At 42.4% G+C, this 24,234-nt stretch overlaps 1 protein-coding gene across 1 annotated transcript in view; it reads left to right on the top strand.

The window, feature by feature from the left end:
* The first annotated feature begins 903 nt into the window (after positions 1 to 903).
* Positions 904 to 24,234, top strand: part of RHOJ (ras homolog family member J) — an 86,719-nt gene continuing 63,388 nt past the window's right edge. Inside the window, exon 1 of the mRNA XM_081090318.1 lies at positions 904 to 1,562. Coding sequence (XP_080946444.1) covers positions 1,388 to 1,562 — 175 coding nt within the window. The 5' untranslated portion in view covers positions 904 to 1,387. The remainder of the gene's footprint in view (positions 1,563 to 24,234) is intronic.

The raw sequence follows: 24,234 nt of genomic DNA, 5'->3' as shown, positions 1-24,234 counted from the left end.
AATCAATAAAGCCGTCCCACACACTCATTTCCCAGAGTCAGGGTGAACCAAGCACATGTGTGTTTATTCACTAAAAAGAAGATGCAAATGCGCCACAGCTGATGGATTTCTTATGTGCTACGACCATAAAAATGCTTGTGTCTGGAGTACACATTTGTTTGAGCGTCGTGCTCAACGGTGGCAACTTACAAACCTGAATGTGCCCTAACCGGTTTGGCTCAGTGGATAGAGCGTCGGCCCGCGGACTGAAAGGTCCCAGGTTCGATTCCAGTCAAGGGCATGTACCTTGGTTGTGGGCACATCCCCAGTAGGAGGTGTGCAGGAGGCAGCTGATCGATGTTTCTCTCTCATTGATGTTTCTAACTCTCTGTCCCTCTCCCTTTCTCTCTGTAAAAAATCCATTAAAAAAAAAAAAAACCTGAATGCACATCTTACACTTATGATCTACCTTTCCCTTTGAAACAATGTAACTAACTCTGGAAGGGTTTTGGGTGTGTTTTTTCTCTTTATTGCAGGGAGGAATTGCTTAAGATTTCTCATTTAAGTATGTGAAGAACTGTCCGTTTTTAATTTACAGAGCTTTTAACTGGTGACTCAGCGAGGGATGATGTCATATGTTATCCTAGAAGGGCTGGTGTGGTTCTCCCTGCTCACTTACACCATTCCCCTGTTTTCTGTGGCCGACAGTACTCCCCACTTTCCACCCTTTCATCAGCCTCTTCCCAGCCAGCCACAGGCAAACAGCCTCCCCAGCAGAGGACGAACAGGAAGTCTGACAGCTTGAGTCTGCAGTGGGACCCCTAGTGCCTTCCCACTCCAGGTCCTGGCAGCGTTCCCCACAAGTACAAACACACGCACACAGAGCTCCCATTGTTGCAGCCTTCCCCAGCCCACGGTTCCTAATATGGAATGCAGCAGGAAACCCATGATTTCCTGACACTCGGCAGGCTGGAGGAAGCAAGGGGGAAACTCCATTAAAAAGCCCAGCTCTCCTCCATGTTAGCTGTGAAGTGGGAAATGGGGAAGATTCAGCAAAATCCCGTGTCTGCAGCCAGGCTGGAGAGGGGGAGAGCAGAGTGAAACCCGCGGGCTGTTGAAATTTCCAGACTGCCAGGAAGCTCCTAGTCCTCTGTGAAAATGAGGGTTTCTGGACTCACAGTGCTAGGGAAACGGGACAGACCCTTTTCCTGATTCTCCCAAGTGTGTGTCACCTTCCTTTGCCAGCATGGTGAGCCAGAGGGCATGTGCCAGCTGCCTGCGACAAGTCTGTAGGATCCCGGGGACCCAAAGTAAAGCAAAGTGATCCCAAGCCTGGTGCTTCCTGGGCTTTGGGAGAAGCGGGAGAAGCCGCGGCGGCCGCTCCGGGGCAGCAGCTGGAGCCGCGAGAATGAGCTGCAAGGAGAGTGACAGCAGCTGCGGCTGCGGGGGCAGCGAGGAGAAGAAGATGCTGAAATGCGTGGTGGTGGGGGACGGCGCGGTGGGGAAGACCTGCCTGCTGATGAGCTACGCCAACGACGCCTTCCCGGAGGAGTACGTGCCCACCGTGTTCGACCACTATGCAGGTAAGAGACGGGCGGGAGGCCGGTCCCTGCCCGCGGGGTGCGTGGTGCGGGAGGCGGCACCCCGACTTCCCAGGGGCCGGGCCGGTTTCTCGTGTCAGTATTGGGTGCGGGCCTGGCAAGACCCAAGTACCTTAGCATAACATACAACCAAGGACTTTGCTGGAATTATTAGGAGAACAATTGGAACATCGATTTGTATTGTAACACTTTTTTCCCCCGTTAAATCAAGTGAATAATACTGGGGAAATTCCCTGAAATGCGCCTGAGATTCATCAACTTTTTTTATTGGGAATATTTTAAAATGTAGTGTAATTGCATCGCAATTTCTTAAAAAAAAAAAAGAAAAGAAAAGAAATCACCACTAACCACACAACTGTTGAAAGAAGTGCTCTTGCCACTTTTCCTATATTCACCACGGGCCATTCAGAAATGAAAATGTTGGGAATAATAAGCAGCAGAATTGTCATGTTGCTGTAACAATTGGTGCTGTACTACTATGCTTTGATTTTCTTGGGGTTGTGGGTCGGGGGAGAGTAATGAAAGGGTTTAAATATCTATCAGGCGATCTGTATCTTGAAGGAAAGGAAACATTTTTAATTGATAGGTTTTACAAAGTAAAAATAAAGATAAAATAAAATCTGAAACTTTTTAAAGTCTGTCCCCAAAGGACAAAATTGGGGATAAGATAATTTAAAGCGTGATGGTTAACATACTGTAGTCACGACTTAATCCTTCCAGGTATGTATATTTTTAAGCGTTCGAAAGTTTGTAGTGTGACTGCTTATCAATGTGATCTCTTATCTAAATGTTTCCATTTTACTCTTTTTCTCTTAGTTTCCCAAACAAGTCTTATTTAATTTCTTAAAAGCAAGTTCATGAAATTCTTCAGAAGTTCACAACAGCCTCGATTTTATAACTTTTTAAAATAGTGAGCGGTTTGGTGAGTTGTCAGAGATTAGAGATTTTGTAAGAGGAGCATTTCCTTCCCCTTGGCTCTGGGTCAGACTCCCCAGAGGGGAAGCGGCCCACAGGAAACCTGTGTGAGTGTTGGCTTTGTTGTTATGTGGCTGTTTGGAAGCCTCTTTCTGCAGGAAGTAGCTTCTTTCCAGAGCTAAACAATCACCTAAGGCTCCCCGCCCCTCCTCAGCTTACATGGCTTATGGCAATATTACAGAGCAGACAGGGACAGAGCCACAGTGTCCATTTCCCAGCCGGTTTTCTGTATTTGTAGAAATTAAGAGCAAATTTGAATGCGGGCTCCCTTAAGCTTTTCTGAAAATACTAGAGTCCCGGTGCATGAAATTTGTGCACTTGGGGGGAGGGGGGACCCTCAGCCCGGCCTGCACCCTCTCACAGTCCGGGAGCCCTTGGCGGGGATGGGGGGGGCGCGGAGGGGGGGCGGGTGTCCAACTGCCACAGAGGCGGGAGAGGCTCCCACCACCGCCACTGCACTCGCCAGCCATGAGCCCGACTTCTGGCTGAGCGGTGCTCCCCCTGTGGGAGTGCACTGACCACCAGGGGGCAGCTTCTGCATTGAGCATCTGCCCCCTGGTGGTCAGTGTGCATCATAGCACTGGTCACTCACCCCCCACACACACCTCCCATTTAGTCGATTTGCATATTAGCCTTTTATTATTTAGGATAATGACTATGCCCAGGGAAGAATATTTTAATGAGAATAGAATAAAGACAAGAACAGATAGGCTTTCACCTTGAGGGGAAAGAATAAATTATGAAACTATGCGGTCTGTGACTTAAAGTTACTAGGATAGTTGTAAGGTTACTTATTCCATATCCTCTTTCTGCCAGAAAAGGAAAACTGGCTGGTGCCTAATTTCAAGAACGTTTCAATCAAAGGTGGAACTCAAAATCTCCTAAAGGAAGAGGTTTCAAGTGTTTTTGAAACATATGTATCCCATCCCCATCCTTGAGTGAAGCAATTACAGTGTAGTGTAGAAAGAAAGAGAATAACACCATCTTTACAGATAAAGTCAGCCAATAAAAAACAAACAAAACCAAAAACATTAGAGATCAAAGGCTGAACTACCACTAAATTCCACTAGAGTTGAATTATTTTATATTTCAATTGTGCATATACTTATTGTTATTTGAACATCAATGCATCTTAAAGATTTTGGCTACTCAATGATTTTAGCTCTCAAGAAATCACAGCCACTATACCCAGTGCAATCATTTGCACATAGTAGGCATTGCCAAAAATTGTTGTTCCAATTTATACTTTGTACCTTTTCTTAAAATATATATTTTTTAATTTCAGAGAGGAAGGGGAGAGGGATAGAAACATCGGTGATGAGAGAGAATCATTGATTGACTGCCTCCTGCATGCTCCTCATTGGTGATTGAGCCTGCAACCCAGGCATGTGCCCCGACCAGTAATCAAACCATGACCTCCTGGTTCATAGGTCAACACTCAACCACTGAACCACACTGGCCTGGCACTTTGTACATTTTTAAGTATGCAATCTTTTCATATGCTTTCAATTAGATTACAAAGGAAATGAAGACATGAGCCAATACATCTAGGATAGTAATTAAGTGAACATTTCCATCAATAGAGGTATCTCCTCCATCACAAAGACTCTAGCTCCTTTTAACACCATCCTCTAAATCTATCAGCTAAATTCTTACACATGAGAATCTATAACCAATTGTTAAAACAAAACTAAACTAAATAATGCTCTCTTCTTCATGTGGAGTAACCGGTATCCAGTTCCTGTGTCCTACCAGACTATTCTGAAATGACAACCTGCATGCAACTGATTTACTGAATCTTTAGAAAATTGTAGTTCAAGTCAAAGACAGCCTATCCCTTGAATAGGTTTCCCTAAAAGATGCCCACTCCAGGAAGGTAGAGATATAATAGTAAGGATGGAAGTATAGCATACCACTCAAAATGGTAAGCTCTGAAGCCAGACAGCCTGGTTCTTGTACTGACTGGCTCTGCCATTATTGTGTGACCTTGAGCAAGTTACTCAACCTCTCTGTGCCTCAATTATCACAGAAGGAATAAAAGATATAACCGAGGTATTAGGATTTCTTTTTTTTTGGGGGGGGGGGATAAATTAATACATGTAGTTCTTAGAACAGTGCCTTACGGTGGTAGGTGGTAGGTACATCATAGCTATTATAATTAAAATAGGGTTTCTTCACTGACACACACCTTTAAAAGGGAATTAAAATATCACTAAAAGATAAAGACTATAACAAAGAAAAAATATAATTCCAAGAGTAGCCTCCAAATGGAGTAGGGTGTGATGGAGTATGTGTACTGGCCTTATAGTTATCATGAGTATTGATAATTGATAAATATGTACACACGGAATTATAATAGCGGGATATTCACTTGGGAGAGGAAATATCAGTTGTGCATGAGTGATTATAGAAAAATCAATAACCAACTAAAAAATTTTTTTTCAGTTTTATGAGACTTAATAATTTCCCCTTTTTCCCATGTACCAGAATCCGAAAGTACATCTCCTCCACGTCGCTTTCCTTGACTCTCCAACGGGAGCTCCTTGCTCCGTCTTCAACCCATCTCCAGAAATGTGTTAACATTTCTAGAACACAACTTCCACCATTGGATAACAGTTTATCTTAGGTTCCCAATCTCACTGTGTTGTGAGCTCTTGAGGGAAAGGGTCATGTCTTGCCAAATCCGTGTTCAGTACTCAGTCCTCCTCTTACTTGGTCTCTTGGAGTCTTTTCTTATAGTTTGTTACTCTCCTTGAAACACTTTCTTTACTTGGTTTCAGAGACACCACATTCTCCTGCTCTTTACTGCCCTTACTGGCAGATCTCTCTCCATCTCTGCTGCTTCCTCCATCTCTTCCCAGCCACTAAGTGCCAGCATTCCTCCGAGCTCAGTCCTTGGCCCTCTTTATTTACACTCATGCCCTGGCTGATTGTATCTTGTGTTGTGGCTTTAAATATTACTTAGACACAGATGACTCCCAAATATGTACTTTGCCCCCAATAACCTCCTGAGACCCAGACTCAGATATCCAACTGTCCACTTGGATATCTAACAGGCATCTCAAACTTAACCTGACCCAAACAGAACTTTTTGTTTCCCCCAATCTACTTCCCCCGCAGGCTTCCCCATAGAAACACATGAACCCAGTTGCTCAGAACAAAAACGCTGGTACTCTCCTTAAATTCTTTCTTCCTTTGACCATGCCTTCCTTCCTCTCCATCCAACCTCTGCCAATAGCTTAACATTCAAAATATATCTCAAACCTGACTACTTCTCCCCACCTCCATGGCCTTCACTCTTATCCAAGCCACCATTATTCCTCATCCAAACTAGTGTAAACACCTCCAGATTCCCTACTTCTAATATTGTCCCCTATAGTCAGTTCTACACACAGCTGGCAGGGGGATTATCCACAGCCCCAAATCCTCCAATCCCATCACACTCAGACCCCATCATTGATCATGGTCTACAAGGCACTCCATGACTTTGTCCCTGTTATCTCTCCAACATCATCTACTAACTCTGCTCTTCGGTATTTCTGCTCTAGCCACACCAGCCATCTTGATATTCTTCAAACACACTCAACTCTGTCCTCCCTGGGAGACTTTGTATTTGCTCTTCCTCTATAGTATCCAGCCTGACACTATTTCTCCAGATCCTCCTCAACTTCCACTGACTATGCTAGTTAACACATTCATACACATGTAGAGTCACTCTTTTTTTTTCCAAAATTTTTTATTGATTTCAAAGAGGAAGGGAGAGAGAGAGATAGAAACATCAATGATGAGAGAGAATCATTGATTGGCTGCCTCCTGCACACCCCCTACTGGGGATCAAGCCCGAAACCCCGGGTTTGTGCCTGCCACTGGAATCAAACCCAGGACCCTTCAGTCCACAGCCAACACTCCATCCACTGAGCCAAACCAGCTAGGGCTGCAGAGTCACTCTTTAACCTCTCATCCTGCTATGTCTTTCTTCATAATGTTTAGTACTACCTGGCATTATACTTATATTTGCTTACCATTTGTATCCCACACTGAAATGTATACTCCATAAGGGCAAAGACTTTGTCTTGTTCTACCCTCAGCTTCTAAAATAGAGCCCAACATAGGCCCTCAATAGATAAGCATTGAATAAATGAATTAGTATGCCTTCCTATTTTGGGCCCTTTAGTTCCAAGATAATTCCTGGTCCATTAAAGCTTTGATGAATAAATGAACAAATTGCTGATCCCATAGATATCTCTTTAGGAATGAACATATAAAATTAATATATTTATTATGTAACATATGAACTATTTTGTTCACATATTAAATAATCATTTCATCTCTGCTGGAATTGTGATACATATACATCATTGAATTTGCTTAACCTAAGTAGCCAATATCAGATCTATCAAATATGTAAGTCTAAATGTGTAAATTCATTTGGTAACAAATGGGATGTACTAAAATTCCTACATATATCCAAAAGCCTGCCTAAATTTTGGATAGAACACTCAAACACTTAAGTTCTTATGTAAAGAGCATGTTCCAGAGTAGCCCCAAGTTCAACTAAGGGCTAGGACTAAAATTTGGGGGCAGTAGAATGATGGTAGAAAGGGTCACCCATGCCTTTTATAGGTATACCTAAGAAATATGTCTGGGCCCTGCTCCCCATTCCCCTCAGGATGGCCCAACATGCCCTAACAACCTTTAGAGCTTTCTCATCTTACCATGGAACAACCACATTTCTTCTCCCACTCTAACTTTATCCTGTCTATAGCTTTGAGTTTTGTAGCAAACCCATCCCTGAGACGGGTCAATAGCAAATAATATTTCACAAGACATGACAAAAGGATAGCACGTTCATTTTGAGCTTAGTCAGACTGCATGTTGAGTTAGACTGTGACCGTGATTTGTATGTTTATGTTTGTGGGTGTGTGAAATAAGCCCATTCAGCTGAAATCTGGAAAAGATGTACCTCATGCACCATTTCCATCACTCTCAGAGTCAGAGTTGATTTTGTCTGTGGCTCTTTCTTCTATCACCCATTCCGCTTGTCGAAAACCACCTGTGTTTGGAAACTCATTTTAAGCCACTATTTGCAAACTCAGGCTGCCTATGCAGGAAGTTAACACAATTCATGGAAAAGGGGAGGAATCTAGTTGCTCTATCAACTGAGTGATATGTAAAAGGAAGTTTTCACAGAGATCTGAAAGTCAGTTCTAACTTTTTCCACCTAATTAAATGGTGATGGGTCCAAGGCAGATTCAGTCATAACGTTAATGGCCAAAGCAGGGGTGGGTCCAATTTGCAGGGGGGAAATAACATAAGAGAGTAAAAAGTGAAAATTGTAAAAGCTCCAGGCCTAGACAGGGCTGTGACACAGTTCTGCCCACTAGAGAACATTTACTCAATCGTTTCTCTTTTGTTCCTTCTAAAGACACCTGAGAGTCTCTGGAGAATGGGTCATGTTTTGTAAGCCAAAAGGAAACCTAAACAAACTCTCATGGGACATTAAAATAAATCACCAGGATTTTAACTTTAGACACAAATCTAAAAGAAATTAGTGAAGGGGGAGACAAGAATGGGCCAGTGGAATCATTCACTCTATTCCTTCTAAATGTAATGATGCTCAAAACCCAGTCTCGTAGGTACCCAAACCCCCAATATCTCTTTTTTACGGCACTGTGATGTGTGTCTAATGCTTTTTCTGGACTCATGGAGGCTACACCAAAGGCACAGTGACAGGAATTATATGGTTAGTTCCTTCCACAGTCTACACTGCGATGCCTATGAGACCCATCAGGGTCAGAGGCTCCAGGGGTAGAAATTACACTCAGAAAGCAAAAGTATAGTGCAGAGGTGGTAAGTTGTGAACTGCTTCTCTCAGGAGTAAAAAAAAAAGAAGAAGAAGAAAGAAAATTAAATATCTATGACCAGAGTGACCCAGGAAAAGCCATGCTCCCAGGTTTAGAAACTGCACCTGGAGAACCTGCCTACCTCCCAGTGTTAGCTGCCCACAAATCAAGGATTGGAACCAATTCAGGCTGCAGTGGACAGGCTCCCAGCAACTGAGGCTTCTAGTTCCACAGAGCTTGGCTCCCTTCGCTGACCAGCTAGGAAATGCTTCGTAAATTTTACTACTTAACTGCCCGTTGAGGTTGGGCTTCAGGTAAACAGTATTTTATCTCTGGGATGGCTTTCCCAAAATCTGCCATCTCTCTCTCTCTCTTTTTGTGAGTCAAATAGCAAACTGGGCTCAGTACATTGGGTGTCTATGTTTTTGGATACAGTCGGCCTGTTTTACAAATGTAGGTAAAGGTGGACAACACAAGGCCTCTCGGGAAAGGACAGGGAAGAAAACAGAGACTGTCTCTCTCATCGATCATGAGCACATGATCACATAGGTCTGTGGAGACCCTGCCCACTGTGTGAGGATACAGGTTCTGATCAGGCGGAAAACTTACTTTCCCACAAACAAAAAATCCACACCACCCCTTGGGTATGTTAGCAGAATCCAAACAGTTAATTTTCCGGGTGTAGCGCAGTCAGGATAAATCCCATCATGAATTCAGTAGGGACCGTCTGTGAGTCATGGAGAGCCTGGCATCATTCCTGATACTCTGAACTTTTGGATTTGCCCAATGTTCACGAAACAAAAAGAGCTGATTCATGCGTATTCACTCAGCATTTTGTCTTGGTTCACAATACAGCTTTCATTCAGGGTGTTCAGCATTCCCAATCTCAGTATGTGGTAGTATTAATTATGAAACCCAAACACCATAAGAATGTGTATGTTAATAGCAATAATGACAACTGTACACTCCTATAGTCCTTCAGTCCCACTTGTATTTTCATACATCGATGGTTTCCTCCTCACGGTGACCCTATGACAGTGATGCCGAACCTTTTGAGCTCAGCGTGTCAGCATTTTAAAAAACCCTAACTTAACTCTGGTGCCGTGTCACATATAGAAATTTTTTGATATTTGCAACCATAATAAAACAAAGATTTATATTTTTGATATTTATTTTATATATTTAAATGCCATTTAACAAAGAAAAATCAACCAAAAAAATGAGTTCGCTGTCACCTCTGACATGTGTGTCATAGGTTCGCCATCACTGCCCTATGAGGTGCTACTATTTTCCCAGTTTTACTAGTGAGGAAATCAAGGCACAAAGATATTTACCAATTTGCCCAAGGTCAGATACCTTGCAAAGGAAGAAGTGAAGGCCATGAAACAGTAAACAAACAAGTCAGCAGTGTATCGGTTTACGCTAATAACATTAATCAAAAAGCGAATGTTAGTTAGCCTGCTATCACAATCAGACCCAAACATGTAAGGGATTCACACCGCAGTTAAGGGTGTCCCTTGCTATGTCATGGTCTTGGGCGGGCATTCAAGTCAGTGGGGCTGCTCTCTTCCATGTGGTGATCTAGGGACTTGGGCTCCTTGCATCCTGTGACCCTAGGATCTCCAGTTATCTGCACCCAAGCAGCCTAATGAGAAAGAACATGGAGAAGCTTGAATAGAAAGTTTTAGGGGCCAGGTCTGGAAGTGACAGGCATCAATTCTAGTAGCACTCCGGAGGGGATAGCTTAGTGACAAGGCCACACCTCCCCCTACGCGAGGCCGGGAAATGAAGCCCACCTACGTGGCCAAAAGAGGGAAGAATAAATTTTGGTGGAAACCAGCCATCTCTGCCTGCATCAGACTCTCCAGTCACCAAATTCCCTTGCACACTTTTTCCCACCGGCAAAACAAACTCACCCTTTTCCTAAGAGGAACCACCCGGGGTCCCATCCTGTCACTGAAGCAGGTCAACGTCCAGCGTCTGCAGGTGGCACACTGTCCTTTCCATCTGATGGAGATGTGGCTCCTGGGGTCCAATGGAAGACTAATTATCTGTCCTATATGCGCAATCACCCCCTGGACAATGACAGGTGGGGATGGGATAACCAAAATATTCCAGTCCCCTTTCAGAAAAGGGAAGAATGGGTGGCACATAGCAATAACAGACCCTGAAGGCAAACACAGGGAAGACCCTGCCCTGGAAGTGGGGGGAATTGATCCTATTGCCGTTGTCTGAGAGGCATTCCTTCATCCATTATTCTTGACGTTCTCTGGCGAGGCTCTTCAGATTTTTCTTCCTCATCCATTATCCTGTAGGACTCACATCTGAATTGGACCTGAGAGGGTATGTTTTCCTTGGGGGCTGCACAACTTCAGAGCCTGTTTCTTACTTGTGCAGTTTGGGGGCTCAAGTGGTTTTTGGGTGTGTGTGTTTTTTGTAGTCATAGCATATTTAATCCAAGCTTGACGTTTCTTTGGAAATACAACTCTCTCCAAATTTTACTGGGCTTCTGGTAAGTTCCATGTGTCAGCAACCACATCTAAGACTAAAGTGTCTTTTCTAGACATAATTTCTTAAACATGTGTTATTTGTCTGCTTCCTCTAACCAATGCCTTTTGCTCTCAAATTAACCTTGGCTACCTGGAGGCCCTATGAAGCAGTAGGCTTAGATAGAAGGGCAATACTTGCTGGGTCTTATCTCTGACCCAGAGATGATTCTCCTATTTAAATGGAGAAATTAATATTGTTGCTCAAATCCGTTTTGTTTGTTTTTTTTGCTCAAACCTTTTTTAATTGTATCTTTTATTTGTGGAATCCCAAAATAATCAATTTTCCCTGGCCAGGTAGCTCAGTTGGTCAAAGCATCGTCCCAATGTGCCAAGGTTGTGAGGAGGGGAGGGGGAAGCAAACCCACAATCCAGGCACGTGCCCTTGACCGTGAATCGAACCCTCAACCCTTTGATACTCGGAATGATGCTCTAATCACGAGCACACCAGTCAGGACAATAAATAAATATCTTTTAAAAACAATCAACTTTCCAATTGTATAAGGCCATTAATATGTGTTCTATTTATCTCTGCTTTAAAAACAACAAATTCAGCTCTTTTCTTCCTTGTAACACCTTGCTAAACACAGCAAGAATTCTGGTACTTCCCAACCTTTCCTTTGAGTGTTATAAACTCTCCATGAACTAGGTTTATCTTCCATGTTTCACAAACAGCCTTGTAAAATATTTTTCCACAGAAGATCATAGATCTTTAACTTTCCAGCCTGTTCTGTGTTGTTGTTTTTTTTATCACCTGCCACTTAATGGCTAAGCCAACACTTTTTAAGTGGTTTTTTTTAATGAGGGCAGCACACAAGATAGGATAGGATGCTATAACAAATAGGCTCTAATATACAGTGATTTAAACTGTTAGAATTCTATTTCTTGCTCAGATCACAGACCTGAGCAAGTATTCACATTGGTGAGATGGTTCATTCCATGTGGTCATTCATGGGTGGACTTTTTCCCATCTTGTGACTCTGCTGTTGCCTAGGACTTTGTAGTGCTCTGTACCTAGACAGTGAGAGATGAAAGGACATGAAGGAGTGAAGGCAAGGAGTAATGGGTGGGCCAGGTCCACCAGCTGCTTACACCCCAGTTCTGTTCACGTTTCACTGGAGAGAAGTTAGACCCTCGGCCACACATAATTGTAAGAGAGGTGAGCTACAGGCCCAAAGAAAGAGAAAACCAGTTTTAATAGATTTTACATTAAATACACTAGACCCACATAACAATATAAACTTCCCTAAGCATCACATTTAGTCAGGTGTTTACTCAACTACAAATGACACGCCTGTATTTCTTAAGTTTGCCTGGTCATCAGAAAAACCTGCCTGTTAAAAATGCAGTCTTTGGTCATCCAGGGCTGCTACACCAGACCCACTAAGAAATAGAGCTGCAAATATAAACTTCTATAACAACCTTAGGCATTCCTGATCAGATGAACCCTACGAAACTCCCATGTTAGGGTTCAAAACCATCTGGAGATTGTAAGTTCATAGTTTGATCTAATGTAATTTAGCAAGTTCAAAAACCCCTTCTTTATGCTATAAAGGTGCCTATAAATCAAGTTAAGAGGCACAATTCTATAATCAACCATCAATCAGTAAAAAAGCCATTTAACATATATAAATTATACATATATAATTTTATATATGAATAATGTGTGTATATATATAAAACTACAAATTTTATATTTATTTCTATAAATAAATATAACATGTAATTATATATATAATTTCTTGACTTGATAGTTTCTAACAGGAGAAAATGTATAAAACCAGAAGAGGCCTTCAGAGCTGCTCAAAAACAGCTAGGAAATTCCTAAATGAGGGACCAGAGTGCTTGCCAAAAAGATCTGTACCAATGGCTGGGACATAGAGACCCAGAACGAAAGAGAACATACAAGGTTGAGAACTAGAAAATGTTGGCAGAAGGCTGGTGGGAGGCTGGGAAAGCCTTGGAGACTCAGAACAGAGATAATTGGGGACTATAAACCAGGGCAGGAGGGAGACTAACCAGGCTACCTTGGGGGCACCAAGCAGGAGGGAGACTAACCAGGCTACCTTGGGGGCACCAAGCAGGAGGGAGACTAACCAGGCTACCTTGGGGGCACCAAGCAGGAGGGAGACTAACCAGGCTACCTTGGGGGCACCAAGCAGGAGGGAGACTAACCAGGCTACCTTGGGGGCACCAAGCAGGAGGGAGACTAACCAGGCTACCTTGGGGGCACCAAGCAGGAGGGAGACTAACCAGGCTAACTTGGGTGCACCAAGCAGGAGGGAGACTAACCAGGCTACCTTGGGGGCACCAAGCAGGAGGGAGACTAACCAGGCTACCTTGGGGGCACCAAGCAGGAGGGAGACTAACCAGGCTACCTTGGGGGCACCAAGCAGGAGGGAGACTAACCAGGCTAACTTGGGTGCACCAAGCATGAGCTGCTGGGAGAAAAGCCGCAGTCCTGATTAGCAAGGCTTTATAAGTACTAGTATGAATGGCTGTTGGCTGAGCCTGCTGCCTGTAAAACAATAATCAGCAAGACTGAGGTCTTCAGAAGGGTCACTGAGGGAAATCAGAGAACACCTACCCTCTGGAGCAAAGGAGTCTTAAAAAACAGGAAGGGGCCTGAAATCCTTGGGGTGGTTGGGGGGGTCTGTCTTGGACACTGTTATAGCTCTTCCATCTCCATCCAACTCTACTATTGTGAAATGAACAGAAACTTCTGTTTCCCTTCTGCAAACCCTTCTGTTCTTCATGCTTTGACCTCACATTTGGAGAAAAGGAGAAAAAGATGGAAAGTCGCCTAAAATTCAATTTCTCAGAGTCCAAAAAGTTTCAACTTGGACTAGAATCTGGTTCCTGAAAGAGACGGCGTGTAAATTATGGAAGAGGCAGAAATTGCGTAACTGGGACTCAGGCAACCTTATCTGAACAACCAATTGATAAGCACTCTTGCTAGTGAGGAACCAAGCCTTCCTTTGGAGCCTCTCCAGCTTTTTTTTAAAGCAAATTAGTAAATGAGGACTTAGAATGTGATTCTACTTGCCAACAACAGAGAAACAATGATCTGTGCGGCCGAAGCAGAATGCACCATAAGGAACAAACCTGCTTCCTGATCCTTTTGCAGCAATATTTACAGTTTCTTAATAAAATAGTAATTAGCTAGTTATTTAATATGTGTCGAGCCCTGTGTTACCACTGCTATCTTTCTTGAGCCTAACATTATCTCCAGGTAATAAGTATCTTCATTTCGTAGGCAAGAAACCTGAAACTCAGAGAAGTAACTTGTCCAACATCACATGGCTAAGTGTCAGAATGGATATTCAAATCTACCTAGTTCAAATGTCACCTCCTCAATGAGGCCAGACCACCCTGATTAAATTGGCTCCCTTTCAAAACCTGATTATTCCCTCTGTAGTCATTATGTTGTTTGTTTAATTGCCCATTGCTTATCTCATCATAGAATGTACGCTTCATGAAGACAAGGTTCTTTCTGTCTCATTTACTTTTATGTCCCCAGTGCCTGGGAATGAGGCTACAACCCAGCAATGCCTACTGAATAAATGACTGCTTAATAGAATGAATGAATGAATTAATGAATGACATCCAAGCATCTCACAGTCTTAACCACTGCAATACACTAAAGTTAGTAAGCCTGTGTGAAGTGTCAGGATAATTTTCTATGATGAATTTAACCCTCCCACATCCTAAAAGGATATATCCTAAGCATCATGAACATACATTCTGAAATATTGTACTGCCTTTGTTTAAAACATATAAAACAATTTTATTTTTTTAGGGAAAAAAATTCCAAAAGGTTTTGCTTCCAATCAAATTTCAAACTTATGAATTCTGAATAATTTAACTAGGCAAAAAGTTGTTTCCCCAATTATATTAAAGATTTCTATTTGATATCTGTTTTTCAGATGTCATATACTACAGGCAAAAAAAGAAAAATTTAAATCCTTAAAGTAGATACTGTACAATTTTTTTCAAATAATGAGATAAATTAAGGGAAAAAACATTAAGTCAGTAATCTCCTTAATATATATCAGATATAAGCCTCTTAATAATTATAAGTGATGTTTATAAATTGCAGCCATTCATTCTCTAGAAAGTGTACTAATTTTCAGCTGGCATGCTTGCAAGAAATTCAATGAACATGTTCATATATATTAATAATGGGGCACTTTATACTTGTCAAAGTAAGAGTTGTTAGGAGAAGAATGGCTATGCTCTCTCCCCTCCGATCATATTGGATTAGCTTGCTCTATGAGCCATAAATGCTTCTTTTCTCAACTAAAATGAATTTCATATGACACTTGCAATAGTTCAAGATGGTAAATAAGAGCCTTAAGAATATTCAAAAATAAACAGGTTTTAACCAAAACTTTCAAAAGAGACAGAGTGAATATTCAATCTTAAGTGTCAACATTAGGCACAAACTTTGCTGTAGAGGTTTTACACTATTCTTTTCATTCATTTACCCTCCTAATAACTCTCTATACCAGCCTCCCTTTTAGGTGAAATTAATCAGGTGGCAGATCAAAGCCACTTCCTCTCACTCAAGTTCAGCAAGGATAGTGAAATCCTCATTATCATGCACAGAATAATGAGTCTTAATGTATTTGACGACCAAGGAAATTTTCATCCTTGTCATCCTGAGATAATAAATACATCCAGACCTTTCCAACGCCCATTAAATATATAACCCATTCTTTTCCCATTTTTAATGGGAAGCTCCTCAAGAATTCACTTCAAGTCCATCACAAACAACTTGTATTTCAAACCCATAGCCAGCGCACAGTAGCTTTTGTAATTTTTTGGCAGGAATGGGTATCTTGTCAACAGGGTTAGGTGCAGCCCTAACAGGATATAGAAGTCTAGACTAAATAATCTTTTTGATCACCACTATCTTACGTCTCTTCCCCTTGTTATGAGGAAAATAATGTGTTCTTAGGTTGAAACATGTTTTGGTATTACAGGAAACATTTTGGTCCCTGTGGTTACCATAGAGCACTGTGTTTTATAGCAGTGAATACTCATGCTGACATTGTAACAGACAAGCTAGTATTACTGGGATTTGTATGTAGCAGATTACAAATCATCCTGACTTTTATGCTTCATTCACTTCCTGCCCGTTAACATAGTAAAACCTTCTTAAGGGTAGTGTACATCAGCCAAACACGCTATTTAGCAATTTCACCAGTAACCACAGATTGAATTCCAGTTTTGCAAAAGGAAATGTTCCAGGGTAATCTAGAACTCGGTCCAAGGTCATCTAGAACTCAGTGGATTTTTCTGGATACAAAAATAAATCTTCGTGCCAACCTATACACAAACCCTGAATTATCTACAAGAGGTCATAAGAGTTACTTTGGACCCTACCACATTATAAACTAGCCTGAAGCATAGTAATGTACACAGTAAAAGAAGTTATTTCACATTGTGCCTATTTATATGTGTGGGTCCTCAAGTCATTTCCAAAATTTCAACTGATATCCAAGTGTTAGCGCTTACAGTAGTAGGGAAGCTATGGAAGGAGGTCAGGAATATAGATTAATCAACTCATAGCTTTCAAAGGATCTACACATCATTTGAAAAAACACATTTTATTTGCCTTCACTGTAACAAGGAGCTAGTACATCCATCATAGCTTTCCTCTGTGAAATTATCACTGCCTCAGCTTTCCCATCTGTCACCATGTCGTGAACAGTGAAGACCATTGCCTACGAAATGGGGAAGAGAATTTCTATTCCATTGACAGAGGCACTTAGTTCCACTTTCACAGCCAACATCTGGTTACTTTCACAAACCCTGCAATTAGCTCAAAACCCAGAGAAAAAGAGCACCAAGTGGAGCAGTTTTAGGTTGAGATGAATCAGCCCACAGAATGACCCATTTGGCCCATTAAAAATTGTTCACATTTTTCTCCTTCTTTGTAAAAGGGCACCAACGACCTTTAAATGAAGTAACCAAAAGTGGTGACTTTGGAAGATTTAATGCATTTTTTTCTTTTCATGGTTCTTAAAATCAATAATCTACTATTAAAAGATATATGACGTATTCAAGAAAGAGCCACACTAAAATGGTTTTGGTTCGTATTGAGTCTTTGCATGTTCTCCTACTTCTTTTTTGAAGGGCCCTAAACTTGCTTTGGTATGTACATGAGTTTTGCTTCCCCTCTGAGGAAAGGGAGGCCCCTCTTCTCAAAGAAAGGCAATGCTGTATTAATTTGACAAGAAGCTCCTGATTAGCCAGATTTCATGCTAATACCATTTAAATGTTATCCTTTATTAAGGGAAAAAATGTAAGAAGTATTTTAATGGTATATGTGAGAATCACAGAAACTCAGTTATGGAAATTACATTGTGATAGAAGAGGAATGAAGAAGGGTGGAGTTTTCTTCCTCGGTGAGTTAATCAGTGATTCAGAAGGAAGAATGCAAGTCCACTCCTGAGCGATGCCTATCAAATCTATGGAAAGAGAAAATTACGTAAACTGTCTCTGTGCTTTTTCAAGGACAAAGTTCTTTCGGGCTCAAGTCCTTGTACTTTTTCCACAAGGATCCATCAGGATCCTTTCTTGGGTACAGACAACAATCCTCCTCTATTATTTTTCAAATTTCTGCTTTTTTCTTGTTTCAATATCAAGTCTCAGAAACAAGATCCTTATATTCTAGAGATGAAGACTAATAGGGGGGAGGGGGGGAACTAAGATGGCGGCATAGATAAACACCGGGAAATAGTCGCCTCCCACAACAATTGAAAAATATCCCAAAGGACGGAGCAAACATCGTCCAGAACAACAGGAAGGCTGGCTGAGTGTAATTTCTACAACTAGAAGAAAAGAAAAGCACGCTGAGAGCCAGAGGAGCTGCGGAGGCTGAGTGCAGAGGTACGGCGGCGGCTCGCGCGAGCGGAAAGGGGGTGGCACCTGAGGACGCGGCTGTCTTTTTGAATCACAAGCTCCCGACTGCTCTGAACTACGGTTCCGGGAAGTCTCTTGGGACCCAGGACTCATACGGGGAGAGGCTGCTCTGTCAGGCGGCAGCGGGCGAACTTGAGGGCGGATTTCCCTCAGAGGTGCTTGCAGCCGTTACCGGGACACTGAGACGCACGACTCCGGGCGCGGAGAATCAGCCATAGCTTCTTTCTCCTCCCTTTTGACTCCCTGAGACCCCGCCCCACCCAGGCTGCAGCAGAGGCTTTTGCATGTGAATGTACCTAACTACAGCCCAGCCAAGCAGACCCGGAACTTCCAAGAGAAGGCCCAAGGCCCCGCAGCGGCTTGCATTGCTTCACAGCTGAGCCTCTTCATGGCTCCGGCTGTGTGGCCTCAGGCAGGGGCTGAATTAGCACCTCCTTAGATCCAGGAGCCACTGTACCCAGTGGTCAGAGGGGGACCATTCTCCCACTTCAGACACAGCTGCTTCCCACAGCCAATTGGCCTGGAGGTCAATTCCTCCCAGTGATCCTACAACAACCAAGGCACCAAGAGTGCACCAAGAGTGTCCACCCCAGGTAACTGGGGAGGCTGAGCCACTGGGCCCTACAGGACACCTGGCACGCAGGGCCACTCTATCAACACAGGGAAGCAGCCAAAATGCGGAGACAAAGAAACAGGTCACAATTGGCAGAAACGGAGGAGGCCAGACGACTGGATATAGAGTTCAAGGCCACGTTTATATGGTTTGTCAAGAATTTTATGGAAACCGCCGATAAATTTAATGAATCCCTCAAGGAGTATAGTGAGACCATGGAGGTCATGAAAAAGGACCAACTAGAAATTAAGTATACACTGACTGAAATAAAGAATAATTTACAGAGATCCAACAACAGACAAGAGGATCCCAAGAATCAAGTCAAAGATTTGAAATACAAAGAAACAAAAAATACCCAACCGAAAAAGAAAAAAGAAAAGAGATTCAAAAAATATGAAGATAGTGTAAGGAACCTCTGGGACAACTTCAAGCGTACCAACATCAGAATTATAGGGGTACCAGAAGGAGAGAGAGGGCAAGATATTGAAAACCTTTTTGAAGAAATAATGACAGAAAACTTCCCCCACCTGGTGAAAGAAATGGACTTACAAGTCCAGGAAGTGCAGAGAACCCCAAACAAAAGGAATCCAAGGAGGACCACACCAAGACACATCATAATTAAAATGCCAAGAGCAAAAGATAAAGAGAGAATCTTAAAAGCAGCAAGAGAAAGACAGTCAGTTACCTACAAGGGAGTACCCATCCGACTGTCAGCTGATTTCTCAACAGAAACCATGCAGGCCAGAAGAGAGTGGCAAGAAATATTCAAAGAGATGAATAGCAAGAACCTGCAACCAAGATTACTTTATCCAGCAAAGCTATCATTCAGAATGGAAGGTCAGATAAAGAGCTTCACGGATAAGAAAAAGCTAAAGGAGTTCATCACCACCAAACCAGCATTATATGAAATGCTGAAAGGTATTCTTTAAGAAGAGGAAGAAGAAAAAGGAACTCTTACCATTTGCCACAGCATCGATGGAACTGGAGAGCGGATAAATACCACAAGATCTCACTTATTTGTGGAATATAATGAACAACATAAACTGATGAACAAGGACTGATCCAGAGACAGAGAGGCTTTGATTGGACTGTCGGGCCTTGGAGGGAAGGTAGGGGAGGGTGGGGGCAAGGGGGAAAGATCAACCAAAGGACTTATATGCAAGCATATAGGCCTAACCAATGGACACGGACAACGGGGGGGTGAGGGGATGAGCGGGGGGGTGGGGGGGGTAGAGGGTACACATATGTAATATCTTAATCAATAAAAAAATATTTAAAAAAAAAAGACTAATAGAGGAAATACTTTGTCCCTGGAATCCATGACTAGGTAACACCTTACTCCCCAAGAGAGGTGCTATTTAAAAGCAGGATCTGCCGAAACCGGTTTGGCTCAGTGGATAGAGCATCGGCCTGCGGACTGAAAGGTCCCGGGTTCGATTCCGGTCAAGGGCATGTACCTGAGTTGTGGGCGCATCCCCAGTAGGGGATGTGCAGGAGGCAGCTGATCGATGTTTCTCTCTCATCGATGTTTATGACTCTCTCTCTCTCTCTCTTCCTCTCTGTAAAAAAAAAAAAAATCAATAAAATATAAAAAAAAAAATAATACCCGGAACTTCCAAGAGAAGGCCCAAGGCCCCGCAGCGGCTTGCATTGCTTCACAGCTGAGCCTCTTTGTAGTTCCTGCTGTGTGGCCTCAGGCAGGGGCTGAATTAGCACCTCCTTAGATCCAGGAGCCACTGTACCCAGTGGTCAGAGGGGGTCCATTCTCCCACTTCAGACACAGCTGCTTCCCACAGCCAATTGGCCTGGAGGTCAATTCCTCCCAGTGATCCTACAACAAGCGAGGCACCAAGAGTGCACCAAGAGTGTCCACCCCAGGTAACTGGGGAGGCTGAGCCACTGGGCCCTACAGGACACCTGGCGCGCAGGCCACTCTATCAACACAGGGAAGCAGCCAAAATGCGGAGACAAAGAAACAGGTCACAATTGGCAGAAACGGAGGAGGCCAGACGACTGGACATAGAGTTCAAGGCCACGTTTATAAGGTTTGTCAAGAATTTTATGGAAACCGCCGATAAATTTAATGAATCCCTCAAGGAGTATGGTGAGACCATGGAGGTCATGAAAAAGGACCAATTAGAAATTATGCATACACTGACTGAAATAAAGAATACTTTACAGAGCTCCAACAGCAGACAAGAGGATCCCAAGAATCAAGTCAAAGATTTGAAATGCAAAGAAACAAAAAATACCCAACCGAAAAAGAAAAAAGAAAAGAGATTCAAAAAATATGAAGATAGTGTAAGGAACCTCTGGGACAACTTCAAGCGTACCAACATCAGAATTATAGGGGTACCAGAAGGAGAGAGAGGGCAAGATATTGAAAACCTTTTTGAAGAAATAATGACAGAAAACTTCCCCCACCTGGTGAAAGAAATGGACTTACAAGTCCAGGAAGCGCAGAGAACCCCAAACAAAAGGAATCCAAAGAGGACCACACCAAGACACATCATAATTAAAATGCCAAGAGCAAAAGATAAAGAGAGAATCTTAAAAGCAGCAAGAGAAAGACAGTCAGTTACCTACAAGGGAGTACCCATCCGACTGTCAGCTGATTTCTCAACAGAAACCATGCAGGCCAGAAGAGAGTGGCAAGAAATATTCAAAGAGATGAATAGCAAGAACCTGCAACCAAGATTACTTTATCCAGCAAAGCTATCATTCAGAATGGAAGGTCAGATAAAGAGCTTCACGGATAAGAATAAGCTAAAGGAGTTCATCACCACCAAACCAGCATTATATGAAATGCTGAAAGGTATTCTTTAAGAAGAGGAAGAAGAAAAAGGAACTCTTACCATTTGCCACAGCATCGATGGAACTGGAGAGCGGATAAATACCACAAGATCTCACTTATTTGTGGAATATAATGAACAACATAAACTGATGAACAAGGACTGATCCAGAGACGGAGAGGCATTGATTGGACTGTCGGGCCTTGGAGGGAAGGTAGGGGAGGGTGGGGGCAAGGGGGAAAGATCAACCACAGGACTTATATGCAAGCATATAGGCCTAACCAATGGACACGGACAACGGGGGGGTGAGGGGGTGAGCGGGGAGAGGGGGGGGTAGAGGGTACACATATGTAATATCTTAATCAATAAAAAATATTAAAAAAAAAAGATTGTTTATAGACCAAATAAAAGTATTTCTCTCATAAAAAAAATAATAATAATAATAATAATAATTTTAAAAAATAAATAAATAAATAAATAAATAAAAGCAGGATCTGCCTGGAGTCCTGTTCTACTGGATCAGTGTATGCATGTAACATGAGAAAACTAGATGTTCTTAGAGAAGAGGTGTTTGTGTGTGTATGTGTGTGTGTGTGTGTGAGAGAGAGAGAGAGAGAGAGAGAGAGAGGGAGAGAGAGAGAGAGAGAGAGAGAGAGAGAGAGAGTAGAGAGAGAGAGAGAGAGAGAGAGAGGAAGAGAGAGAGAGACCCTAACTCTCTTGATAGGAAAAAGAAGAAAGGAGATATATCTCTCTATATATATATAAAAGGCTAAGTGTCTGTCCTTCCCTCTGACCAGTAGCAATGATGCTCATTGACCACCAGGGGACAGACGCTCAATGCAGAGATGCCATGATGTGCACTGGCCATTTAAAAATAAACGGCACCACGGACCTGGCACTGACAAACCAACGCTTGGCTTCCCCCAAGTAGGACACAGGCCCCACCACCACCCCAGAGTGACAGCCAACCAATCGCAGCTGACGCTGCCATGGCGCAAAATGCGGCCCACAGCCCAGCCCAGCCTGGAAACAGTCACTGTTGGCACTGGGTAATGATGTCACATAGCAATGGCTGGCTTCCTCTCCCTAGTGACTAGCCTCCTTGGAGTTTCTTCAGCCCAGGAACACGGCTTGCTTTATAGCCAGGTGCAAATATTTTACACTGTAACCAAATGTTTGTGAAGCGTTTTCCCATCTCATTTGATCCTCACAGAAGTCCTGGAGTAGGTATATAGGAGAGTCAGTGGAATGTTATTTTCTTTTCATTAGCAAGACAATGGAGATTTAGAAAGTTTAGAAACTTGACCCAACTGAAAAGAAGTAAGAAATGGTGGAACTTGAAAATTACTACAGGTTTTCTCACTGTGCAGAATATATAGTCAAACACTGCTGCAGTTAAATATTTTACCCTTTGTTCCCCCTGCCTGATCTACAATAATAATCTGCTTTGTGTTGATATTTACTGCTGTGTTGCTGACAATTACCCGAAAGAGAAGTTGGGGTGCTTCATTGGGCTGGAAAAAGTTTAGCTAAATCAGAAAGCAGGTAATTAAGCAAGTTTATTCTATATATATAAAAGGCTAAGTTGACTCGCACATGCACCAATAGCACACATGTGTTTCAATCTGTCAATTTCGATCGTGAATTTGGTTGACACTTCTATTATAGATAAAGGGCAAATAGCGATATTAAAATATTTCTTCTAATTAATTTCCTTTCAATGTGCACAAATCCATGTACCGGGACACTAGTATATTAATATTCCTCAGGTATTGCCCTTACACAATTCTGCTTTTCCAGATCAGGGTTCAACCTCATCCCCGTAAATAGACTGCAACATGTTTTGTTTGGTTTTAAGAGAAGATGGTATTATCCATAAACACTCTTAAAGCTTCTATAGTCTCATTTTATAGTTCAATTTTACCCTGAGTACCTCTAAAAATATCTTGTTGAGCAAATTTATTATCACTATAACTCTCTCTAACATGAAATTTCGTATTGAAACCAAGTTATCTAGGAAGTAACCTGTCTTCTTGATAACAATGTTGTAAGGTTCCCCAGGCAACTAATCTGTATTAGCCAAACATCCTTAAGAAATTACAAATTACATAATGCACATGAAAACATTTTGTGTGCTAGAAAACACTATCCAATGCTATTTTTTCTTATTTGTAATAAATCAATTTATTAAATGCACTACAAGTATAGAATGACATAAGAAGTAATTAGTCACAAGGTACAGCAACGGCATAAAACCAAACATCCTCGTTCCCCAGGACCACATCCCTAGGAATGCAATCAATCCTTATTTATTCCTCTACACATGCCTAAGCAGCATGGATGCTCCAGTGCCAGAAATCAGGCTCAGGACCAGAGATCTCTGCTTTGTGTGCTGTACCTCACGCACACAGGTTGCTTGTTGCTTTTGTGGGTGGGAAACGCCTCAGAACTGCTGGCGTTATCTCAGCAGCAGACGTGGGAGGGGAGTATAAGGGTCTCCACAGCCCAAGCCATCCAGCTGCAGTACCAGAAAAAATAGTTTCTAATCAAGCATGTAAATCCATTTTTATTACCTTAAAAAGACTCACAGTAAGAACATTTGGATATTAAAGCACTCTATTCTAAAGACATAATTGTAATTTTACTGTTTACTGTTGGTAATATACCTCAAACAATTTATTGCCTACTGCAAAAATCCAGGCCTGCTTTATACCAAATTCTAAGTAGTTAATAAGTGCAATTAGTCCCTACTGGGATCAATGCAGAAGTTGGTTGTTTGAAAGATTTTGTCTGCTTCTTTTCTGATTTCCCTAGCATTCTCCGACTTCTGAAGTTCAAGAGCACCCTTATCCCACACCCACATCCTGGGGACTCTCGCTAACTCCCAGCCTTATTCCTCCTCAACCCCTGCACTCCATCAAGAAAAAGCATTTTCCCTGATTGCATCCAACTATC

The sequence above is a fragment of the Myotis nattereri genome (assembly GCF_964212035.1).
Source record: "Myotis nattereri genome assembly, chromosome: 1".
Lineage (NCBI taxonomy): Eukaryota > Metazoa > Chordata > Mammalia > Chiroptera > Vespertilionidae > Myotis > Myotis nattereri.
This window is presented reverse-complemented; position numbering and strand designations above follow the sequence as displayed.